We start from the raw sequence: 11,473 nt of genomic DNA, 5'->3' as shown, positions 1-11,473 counted from the left end.
TATAATTACAATTGCCGTCAAATATTATAAGAATATTAATTAATTAATTAAAAATATAATAAATTGTATAAGATTATTCATAGCTACTGAATATGTGCTTGCACGAAAAATGAATTGAAATAATTTATTGTAAACGTGACAAGTTTGTAATATTTCAGATGAAATATAATTACAATTGCCATCAAATATTATAAAAGTGTTTTACTCACCCAGCACAAATCCTCGTGCTCCTCGTCCTCCTCCTCGTCCACCTCCGACGACCGCCAACCACCTCGAGTTATACCTCGAATACTAATAAATATTTTCAGCATGAGAACAAATCAAAAATAATGTGTAAGGTTTGATATAATTTTTTTATCGATGTTATCTACCAGAAAGATTATGAGAAGATTGTAAAGTTATAGAAATTTTATTAGCGTACTGACAGCTACCGAATTTGGGGTTGCGCGAAAAACGAATTGAAATAATTTATTGTAAACGTGAACCAGGAACCACGGAGCGCTTATCCTGGAAGTCGAGAAATTTTATTAGCGGACTGACAGCTACTGAATTTCAGCTTGCGCGAAAAACGAATTGAAATAATTTATTGTAAACATGAACCAGGAACCACGGAGCGCTTATCCTTCAAGTCGAGAAATTTTATTAGCGGACTGACAGCTACCGAATTTGGGGTTGCGCGAAAAACGAATTGAAATAATTTATTGTAAACATGAACCAGGAACCACGGAGCGCTTATCCTTCAAGTCGAGAAATTTTATTAGCGGACTGACAGCTACCGAATTTGGGCTTGCGCGAAAAACGAATTGAAATAATTTATTGTAAACATGAACCAGGAACCACGGAGCGCTTATCCTTCAAGTCGAGAAATTTTATTAGCGGACTGACAGCTACCGAATTTAGGCTTGCGTGAAAAACGAATTGAAATAATTTATTGTAAACATGAACCAGGAACCACGGAGCGCTTATCCTTCAAGTCGAGAAATTTTATTAGCGGACTGACAGCTACCGAATTTGGGCTTGCGCGAAAAACGAATTGAAATAATTTATTGTAAACATGAACCAGGAACCACGGAGCGCTTATCCTGGAAGTCGAGAAATTTTATTAGCGGACTGACAGCTACCGAATTTGGGCTTGCGCGAAAAACGAATTGAAATAATTTATTGTAAACATGAACCAGGAACCACGGAGCGCTTATCCTTCAAGTCGAGAAATTTTATTAGCGGACTGACAGCTACCGAATTTGGGCTTGCGCGAAAAACGAATTGAAATAATTTATTGTAAACATGAACCAGGAACCACGGAGCGCTTATCCTGGAAGTCGAGAAATTTTATTAGCGGACTGACAGCTACCGAATTTGGGCTTGCGCGAAAAACGAATTGAAATAATTTATTGTAAACATGAACCAGGAACCACGGAGCGCTTATCCTGGAAGTCGAGAAATTTTATTAGCGGACTGACAGCTACCGAATTTGGGCTTGCGCGAAAAACGAATTGAAATAATTTATTGTAAACATGAACCAGGAACCACGGAGCGCTTATCCTGGAAGTCGAGAAATTTTATTAGCGGACTGACAGCTACCGAATTTGGGCTTGCGCGAAAAACGAATTGAAATAATTTATTGTAAACATGAACCAGGAACCACGGAGCGCTTATCCTGGAAGTCGAGAAATTTTATTAGCGGACTGACAGCTACCGAATTTGGGCTTGCGCGAAAAACGAATTGAAATAATTTATTGTAAACATGAACCAGAAACCACGGAGCGCTTATCCTGGAAGTCGAGTTTCACCGCGTAGCGGACCCGAAGCGCGGGATCCGGGAGGTTGAGAACCCGGTACTCGAAATACGTAGCGGACCCTAAGCGCGGGATGCGGGAGGTTGAGAACCCGGTACTCGAAATTTGCGGAGCGCGACTCTCATCCGTCCGCTCTACTGCGCGGTTCGTTCCAGACTGAGGAATTCGGCTAGCTGATTTGAGATTGGTGACGTCACTTTCCGAATATCCGAAAATTCAAACTTAGTGCCGACCTTTCATACTATGTATGATGATGTATGATGTATGATGTATGATGATATGATGTGATGTATAATGATTTTAGTTTTCACGTTTCATACAAGAAATACACGCTTCATCTCTCCTGCCGATTCCAGACTCAAGCGGCCAGGCCCTTCGATGGTCAGCCGTTGACTGAAGATATATTCTTCAGTGAACGGGTCGGCTAATAACGCTACCGTTCTACGACAGTTAGCGATGAAAAATTTTGCTCGTATCTTTCAAATGTGTGTTAAAAAACACTCGAAGTGTTAAGAAGCTACGTTCTTTCTCTCCCTATCACCTTTTTAGGTCTTTAAATCACTACGCAGCGTTAAATACTGTCTCATATACGAAGCATCCATTTCATCTCGTTCAAAATTAGTACTCTGAATTTTTTTCCATCCGAATACTTTTCGAAACACAATTCCGCTCCTCCACCCAACGCAGATACTTCACTTGCGACCAGCTAAAACAGCGTTTCGATTCTATGCCTATGAAAATTCAAGATCGAGAGAGCAAATGAAAAGTTGTTGGAATAATTTTGAATATTAATGTTATGGGATACATCGAGCGCGTGTCGAATAGAATCCCATTTCAAAATGAATAATTCTTCTCTTTTCATATCATAGCTAATCTAGTAATATAGGTAAATAGGATGATTGGAGGTGTTCGGAAATGGTAGGACATTTCAAAAGTTGAAGTCGACGATGATCCGGTGCATCAATTTCGTCGTTACAGATTTTCTTTTCCCATGAAGCATAGAGTATTCAACAACGAGAATGCAATCCTTAAAATCGCTTATTCATCTCTGTATGGAAAGCTAATTCGCAAGGTGTGGTATTCTAGATATGTCAAAACTAAGCTAGCGGCACGTGTTTGCATTATTAGAAAAATACCCGTACTCGACATACACTGTTTCTAATCTTTTGCTACATTTGGTTTAATCCCCATGCTTCCACAGCACGAATAGTCGGAAATGTTTTTGATTATCCATAATAAAATAAAAGAAGTAACAAAGCTTAAATTTATTGTTAAAGTTCTAATGAATACATCAAACTGCGGTCGAATCAATTCATTTATTATTTGCACATGACCTCTGTATATTTGATAAATTATTCCTAAATACATTGAAACATATGTATTTAAAATGAAATATCATGCAATGGGCTGTGTAAACTACAAACTATAATTTCTATCAAATAGCTGCTTTTATGTCAACAGGGCTTTGAGACTCAGTTAAGTTGGATCTCGATTTTTGCCATCGTATGTAGGACATTGGGTTACAAGAACAAATGCGAATTACGAAGAACTCCGTATTAGAGATAAGGATATTTTAGTTCAAGTATACCTATACACAGAAATCCGTATGTGAATATACTAAAACCTCTGTGTTTATTGTAAAAATCTAGTTTTATATATGTGTATATATGTATATACGCATGCATAAGTATACATATACATATATACACATACATGTACATAAATAATTGCCAAGAAATTAGAAACACTCACAACTTGTCGCAAATAGAGTAAAACGTAAGGTTAATAATATACAAATTACACAAGCGCACCATAAAACATGGCAAGGGTAATCCTAGTGCAGTGATTGTATAAACTGAAGAAATATACATTTACATATACATGATATAAATTAATAGTCTAGAAAAGAGTATTTAGAGAGCTTATCTAATTCCGATCTTGTCACAATAGATCATTAACATAATCAATATACGGTTAAAGCTGTATTAGCTACATTCACTATTAGAGATAATATTTTTTATCCATTTTTATAGTTATTCAATTTCTTGTATAACAATTTTTCAAACTTCACCGCAAAATGCCCAACGAGTTCTCGTAGTGGAAATACGAGTCCAATTACCTTACAGATGGCATTACGTTGATTTTTGCCTTCTCGCGTCGAGTTATAAATACAGAGAAATCTCAATGAGAGCTCATTTCTATAAGATTTACTGTAGTCCTATATTCGTAGCTGTACCTGTTATTCTATATTACATACTGTCCTAAATTTTAAACACACGGCACAACAATGGCTGAAAGCACAATGGCAAGAAGAAAGGAGCAATTTGCATCTTAATAAATCTTTTCTTCTTCATACGTAGCAGAGCGATGTCACGTCGGAGGATATGTACTAGTGGATCACTAGGTGGGGCACAGAACTGAAACATAATTATGTTAAAAATCTTCAACATCTCTTACAGAAAGTAGGTACTTTGCCAGACCTTATATACCAACAACGAATATTCATAGAGGCTATATTCATAAATACTTACAAAAGTAAGCTAATATTTTACCCGCAATCGCTTATTACTGATAACTTCATATGATAATATCCCCTTCCCGCCCTCCCCCCGCCTCTCGCCCCACCCCTCCCCTCTCACGACCCGCCCCGCCCTACCTACTTCTGCTCCTACTCCTACTCCTACTCCTACTACGACGAATACTCCTATTCCTACTCCGAGTCCTATTTCTACTACTACACCTACTCCTACTCCTATTTCTACATCCACCCCTCATCCTACTTCTACTCCTGATCTCACTTCTGATCCTGATCCTACTTCATCGAATACTATAAAAATGGTAAACTCACCGAGCAAAAATCCTCGTCCTCCTTGTCCACCTCCGGCCATCTCCAACGACCGCCACCCACCTCAGGATATACCATGAATAGTAATAAATATTTTCAGTATGAGAACACATCAAAAATATTGTGTAAGGATTAAAATTTGTGCTTGCGCGAAAAATGAATTGAAATAATTTATTGTAAACGTGACAAGTTTCCAAAACTTTAGATAAACTAAAATTACAATTGCCATTGAATATTGTAAAACTGTTTTACTCACCGAGCACAAATCCTCGTCCTCCTCGTCCACCTTGTTCTCCTCGTCTTCCTCATCCTCCGCCTTGTCCAGCTCGACCACCGCCAACCACTACTGCTAATCACCTCGGGTTATACCTGGAATACTAATAAATATTTTTTGTATTAAAACTCAGCAAAAATATTGTGTAAGGAATAGTATAATTTTTTGAATGATAAATTTTACCAAGAAATTCATAAGAAAGTTATAAAAAATTATTGTAATTTCATTGGCTATTGGTTCGATAGTACAACACATGACGTTTTCAATAATCAAACAGACCTCTTGTTCTGAACGTCGATTTTCACCAGGAAGCGGACCTGGAGCGCAGAAACTACGCAGCGCGTGTTCTGAAAGTCGAGTTTTACTAGGTATTGGACCTTTATCGAAGCAACCACGGAGCGCTTGTCAGGAAGTCGAGACGCACCAGGTAGCGAACCTGGAGTGCAGGAACCATGGAACCCTTGTCCTGGAAATCGAGTTCCTGCAGGTAGTGGACCTTGAGCGCAGAAACTACGGAGCGCGTGTCCTGAAAGTCGAGTTCCACTAGGTAGCGGCTTGGGAGCGCAGGAACCACGGAGCGGTTGTTCCTAAAGTCGAGTTTCACCAGGCAGCGAACCTGGAGCGCACAAACTACGTAGCGCTTGGTGAAAAGTCACCGGGTTCAGAACCTGGACAGCCAGAACTACGGAAAATTAGTCGTGAAGGTCAAACGTTAGCAGGTCAAAGACCTGGACAGCCAGAACTACGGAGCGCATGTTCTGGAAGTCGAGTTTCACAAGGTAGCGGACTTGGAGCACAGGAACCACGGAGCCTTTGTCCCGGAAGTCGAGTTCTTGCAGGTAGTGGACCTTGAGCGCAGAAACTTCGGAGCGCTTTTCCTAAAAGTCGAGTTCCACTAGGTGGCGGACCTGGAGCAAAGAAATTACGGAGCGCTTAGCCTGGAACCCGAGTTGCACCAGAAAGCGGACCCGGAGCGCAGGATCCAGGAGGTAGAGAATTCGGTACTCGAAATCTGCGGAGCGCGATTCTCATACGTCCGCTCTACCGCGCGGTTGTTTCCAGACTGAGGAATTCGGCTAGCTGATTCTAGATCGATGACGTCAAGAGAAAAAAAATTTTGGGCGACGTCACTTTCTGAACATGCGAACATACATACTTTGGTTTCGATCGTCAATGCTATGTATGATGTATGATGTATGATGTACGATGTATGATATATGATGATATGATATGATGTATGATGATTTTCTACGTTTCAAACAAGAAATACGCACTTCATCTTTCTTGCCGATTCCAGACTCAAGCGGCCAAGCCCTTCGATGGTCAGACGTTGACCAAAGATATATTCTTCAGTTAACGGGTCAGCTAACAACGCTGAAATATACTGAAACTCAACTGAAAGCAAACTTTGTAGGTTTGAATTCATCATTTTCCCTTCCCATCTTTCCAATAACCAGGTGCAAATTTCATGTTGTTCAGCAGTTCATTTTAATTCGATGCTTGCAGCGTATTCGAACTGCGCGTAATCGATTCCTGTAGCAAAATTATGTCGATACGGTGCATCCTAGAGTCAGTTTCAGCATTATTCAAAATATTCGAAATTTTGTAAAAACATCGTAAGCCTTGCGGTCTTGAAGAAAAAGTCATTCGTCTCAGAATCGATTGAAATTACCCTTTCCAAGTTAATTGGATTCCCAAATTGTGTAAAATTGCATGGATGCACTGCACGCATGCTATCACTCTGTATTACGGAAGTACAAAAATTATACGGAACACGACAAACCTATTATGTGTGCATTGATGACGCGGGGTGTGTTTCGGAAACCTACCATGAGTGCAGAAGCGCTTCTCAACACTTCGCCTAACCTATTTCTCTAAGACTAGTTATAGGTAGAGTAGTTCCCCAAGTTTGTTCACCAACAAATTCAATAAGTAAATATGTTACCTGTGTAGAATAAAATGAGTAAATATTAAATATTAGCTCGAAATTTAAAATATATGTTATCAATCGGGATTCAAGATGGTGTCACCTCGTTCGCTAATTATCATATATTTTTAGAATTGCCATGTTATAAAGCGAAAAATTGAAACGTATTATGTATTACTGTATTTATTGAGTTTCAATACCGTCAAACATCACTTTTAAAAATGAGAAATTTGAGGAATTATTGTGGTGCCATTAATATATCTGAAGAATTATTGTGATGCGATCTAAATAAGAAATGTAAAAAATTGTTTCGGCGCCATATAAAGAAATATTCGTCTGATAGGTTGGCAACGCGTGAGAGGTGTCTCTCTCACTCTAGTTGTGTGTCATTTTCGAGCGACAAATAATAAACAACCAATTAAACCGATAACTCTGACAATGAGTATGAAAACAGCGATAAAAAGAAATAATACTAAAAGGAAGAGACGTACAATATGCTTCGTGCCTGGCTGTCTTTCAAATAGTGATAACTCGCCGAACAAAGTATTTATTGCTGCACCAAGAAACTCTGCAATTCGTAAGAAATGGGCAGAAAGCGTGGGTCTAACCCGCGGTCTAACCGGAGATCGTGCTGTCTTCAATCCAGGTTCGTGGATGCATTGCTGCGAAGATCACTTCAATGTAAGTGTTTTACCTATTAATTATAACTTCATTATGCTACGAACTTGTTTTCGAGTCGTTTTGAAATTAGAAATGTATTAAACTGTAATTATATACTGTCGCAAAACAATGTCACATCAGATATAAAAAGTTATACATCCCATAGTACTTAATTTCACTTTTTCACTTTCTTCACAGTTGCCAGAAGACGCGGAACATTGGGATAACTATACAGTAATGGGAGGACCTATCAGAGTAAAACATGGAGTTGTTCCCCATCTTAATATTCAATCAAGAGAAGATGAAACATTGGTAAAATCAGAGCCACAAGACACATTCAGCTCTTTGAGGTTATCGCCAAAGCCATCAACACCTTTAGAGGGTCATTTAGTCAAGTCCTCAACCTCGGGAGAGTCATTTAGTTGTTCAGCAAACCTACTTACAGTTGATGATGAAACTAATGATTACAAACTTTTAGTTTCTGATGCAATAAGTTATTATACTAGCTGCGATAACAGTACTCAATGTAATTTGCTCAAGACACCTCGTTATGTGAGCAAAGGCTGTAACACTGACTCAACTTTAACCATAAATTCTTCACTTGGAATAAAAACGACCGATGTAAGTATATCAGCAATTTTATTTTAGGTACTAGAACCATAAACAAAGCTAATAACTCAACATGAAGTATCTAAGAAGATCCAAGAATGCTTATTTCACAAGCAATGTGGACTATACTTGAAGAAAGTTGAAAGAGATGAGAGTAGTGGCTTAAACAAAATTTGAGCACGTGTTTAAAATATTAAATTAATGATTGGGGGCCGTCCGTGTCGTATCAGATAGAAAAATCTATGCGATAACGAGCTGGGGAGGAAGGCGTCTGCCAAAATCTCACAGCTGGTCTTATGGGGAAGGGCCTCAAAAACGGTTAATCCTTCAATGTCACCCTGGGCTACTTTGACCCCAGACCATTTTTACTCGAAGTCTTCAAACTCTTCCTGCTGGAATTAGGACTTACCCCACCATCTACCTTCAATTGCGAGTTCAAACTTTGTATTCAAGCAGGTACGAAAAGTCAGTCGTGCGTCAGCTGCAAATTAGAGCAATTCAATGTGAGCATGGGGTCAATTTACCACCTGTGTGTCATTTACTGTGATTTGAGTCAAAATTGGAGCAAATTTTTAATTTTCTTGAATTAGATACCTTATAATCTCCGGAGTAAACAAATCGCTCAAGTCTTGATGGACGATGATGCGCATGAAGAGGCTTTGGACGAGGCATCTTCAGATGAAGAAGATTATTTGTCCCAAGAGAGTTCTTATTCTACAGAAAGCGAGGATGACTTCCACGAAGATGAAAATACCAGTTTAGAGCAGCGTCCTTCAGAGGTTTGCGCGCAAAGAGATGGGAGCGTTAGCGAAAACTCTGAAAACTCAACTGGCGACTGGCCATTAACGACACTTCAAGGCAAGAACGGGTACAAATGGAGTACGAAAATTCTAACAAGATGCTCAGGTATGTAACTGTCGTTGTGTAGGTGTATAGTCTGCTTATGCGGAGCTTGGATGAGACTTAGTAGTGGAGTTTGTTTACCCCTGCGTACAGCTGCAGTAAACAGTGAATGTACGAAAGACGTGGGGAGAGGATAAATGAAACAGGGAGAGAGAGAGAGCATTGATGTGAAGAAAAAATTAATAGAATGCTAGAAACTTTTGTAAACGTAATAGAATGACTTTTTTTTAGATCGTCATTTGCCATCAGAATCAAAGTTTGTTCCTGGCCCCGTTGGTCCTGCTGCAGGCTTATCAACAATTGAAGATTTTTGGAGTGTATTATTTACTGATGAAATCTTCAAAATTATAGTGGATAATACGAACGACAAGATTGAAAATGTTTGCACTGGGATGATATCGCAAGGTCAAACAATGCAGTCGTATCACCATCACACAGACATGGAAGAAATGAAGGCTTACGTTGCTTTATTTTACTATTCTGGAGCATGGAAGTGTTCGAATGTAGATATTCACGAGTTGTGGAGTGCATCAAACGGATTAACGTTTTATCGGTGTGTAATGCCACGAATGAGGTTTACTTTTCTTAGTATGTGTATTCGATTTGATAAGAAAGAAACAAGAGATGAAGCTGATAAATTCGCGCCAATAAGAGAAGTTTGGAATATTTTTATTCGAAATTGTCAAATCTGTTACAATATTCATTATAAAACAACTGTTGGTGAGCAATTACTCAGTTTCCGTGGACGATGTTTATTTCGTAGGCACATGAAAGCAAAGCCGGATAAATGCGGGTTACAATTGAAAATTTTGAATGATGCTACAACCGCGTACTTGTACCACGCTATTCCTTATTTAGGAAAAGTAACTTTAGATGGAAAATTAGCAAATGAAAGTATTCCAGAATATTATTTAAGAGCAGTAACCGAACCGATTCATGGGTCAGGTCGTACGATAACTTGTGATAATTGGTTTACAACCATTCCGATGCTTGACCGTTTTTGTGACGAACCTTATAATCTAACGGTAACGGGAACAATTCACCAACATAAAAGGGAAATTCCAGCTGATTTCAGAGTTGCATCGCAAACAGTGCCCCACACAAAGTTTTGTTTTTCTCCAAAAATAACTTTGCTTTCTCACACACCAGAAAAAAATAAAATTATACTTTTAGCTTCAACATACTCTAAATCTACTGAAATAATTGACGGAAAGCCTCAAATAATATTACATTATAATAAAACTAAGGGACAAACTGATTGTTTTGACCAATTATGTCATGCTTACACTGTTACTAAAAGAACAAATCGCTGGCCTGTACGTATTTTTTATGGGATTCTTGACCAGGCTATGGTTAATTCTAGGATTTTATTGAAATGTCTTTTAGTGAATACAGGTTCCAGTGAAAAAGTAAGAGCGATAGATTGCATGAGGAGATTAGCTCTTCATTTAGCAACTCCACATTTGCGAGCTCGCTTAGAAAATCTTAGTGTCCGCCGTAATATCCGAAGTGGTATTGCGGGAATACTAAATATACAGAAACTTTCTGTTGATGAAGAAAGACCGTATTTTTCTATTCGAGTAAGATGCGGCCTTTGTCAACGAGGATCTGATCGGAAATCGCGAGAAAAGTGCCCTTCGTGCCTGCGGTCGATGTGTAATAGGCACCGCGCTTACATATGCGTCGAATGTGCACCTATTGAACAAAAGTGATGATTATTATCATTTGATTTTATACTTCTAGAACATATTTTCATAAGATAATGAATTCTCATCTATAAAAAAATGTAGTTTGTCATTTATTTCATCGAAAACTGCATGGACTTCCAACCTTACCCAATGTCATTTTTTCCTTGAAATATTCACCATTCATTCCGCAAAATATACTTTTTGAAAAACTGACTTACGAGACCAAGCCTATCTTGAAGTGGAATATCTTTGGAATAACGTTATAATTTTTTGTAACAAATATTGAAAATCAAGAAAATAGCGCGTATTTGAGTGAAAAAATAATTTTTTTCATACGAAAATCCCAAAAATCCAACATATTCAAGACTAGGCCTATTTTTATAAAGGGTAGAAATATGTTACATAAATAATTTTTTTCGTATGAAAATCCTAAAAATCCAACATGTTTAATCCTAGGCCTATTTTTATAAAGGTTAGAAATATGTTATACAATGAGAAATTTCGAATAATCTCAAAGTACAACTGATTTATTTAAGCTTGGGTCAAAATGTCACCGTATAACACATACGTCATTCCCACGACGTGCGCCATTTCAATGTTAATTGAGTTATGTTTTTTTGAAGATTTTTAAATCCTTGATGTACTCAAAAGCAAAAAATAAAAAAAGGATGACATGTAGTCCCCGCATCTTGTAAATGAATTTTATAGACCATCATTTTTCCGCTTTGTTGGTCACGCTGAAATTGTCAATAAATCAGGGAAAAAGAGTTC

General features: G+C 38.2%; 1 protein-coding gene and 1 long non-coding RNA gene across 2 annotated transcripts; one reads left to right on the top strand and one right to left on the bottom strand.

Annotated features, from left to right (window-relative positions):
* Nucleotides 1–3,880: 3,880 nt before the first annotated feature.
* Nucleotides 3,881–5,718, bottom strand: LOC124295280. Its single transcript, XR_006905186.1, has 4 exons — nt 5,195–5,718; nt 4,898–5,018; nt 4,645–4,704; nt 3,881–4,213 (listed from the first exon to the last, which is right to left on the bottom strand). It is a non-coding gene; the product is annotated as an uncharacterized LOC124295280 (long non-coding RNA).
* A 1,030-nt stretch (nt 5,719–6,748) lies between these two features.
* On the top strand, nt 6,749–11,353 carry LOC124295257. The gene is made up of 4 exons (XM_046744552.1): nt 6,749–7,523; nt 7,701–8,123; nt 8,702–9,017; nt 9,246–11,353. The coding sequence occupies exons 1-4, from the start codon at nt 7,281–7,283 to the stop codon at nt 10,724–10,726; spliced, it is 2,463 nt and encodes an 820-aa protein (XP_046600508.1). The 5' UTR covers nt 6,749–7,280; the 3' UTR covers nt 10,727–11,353.
* The last annotated feature ends 120 nt before the right edge of the window (nt 11,354–11,473 follow it).

Source organism: Neodiprion lecontei, chromosome 7 (genome assembly GCF_021901455.1).
Source record: "Neodiprion lecontei isolate iyNeoLeco1 chromosome 7, iyNeoLeco1.1, whole genome shotgun sequence".
In the NCBI taxonomy this organism is placed as follows: Eukaryota; Metazoa; Arthropoda; class Insecta; order Hymenoptera; family Diprionidae; genus Neodiprion; species Neodiprion lecontei.
This window is presented reverse-complemented; position numbering and strand designations above follow the sequence as displayed.

Coding starts and splice junctions, on each gene's coding strand:
- LOC124295257 (XM_046744552.1), top strand. CDS start 7,281: ATGAGTATGAAAACAGCGATAAAAAGAAATAATACTAAAAGGAAGAGA. Junction 7,524..7,700: donor GCTGCGAAGATCACTTCAAT/GTAAGTGTTTTA, acceptor CTTTCTTCACAG/TTGCCAGAAGACGCGGAACA. Junction 8,124..8,701: donor TTGGAATAAAAACGACCGAT/GTAAGTATATCA, acceptor TTCTTGAATTAG/ATACCTTATAATCTCCGGAG.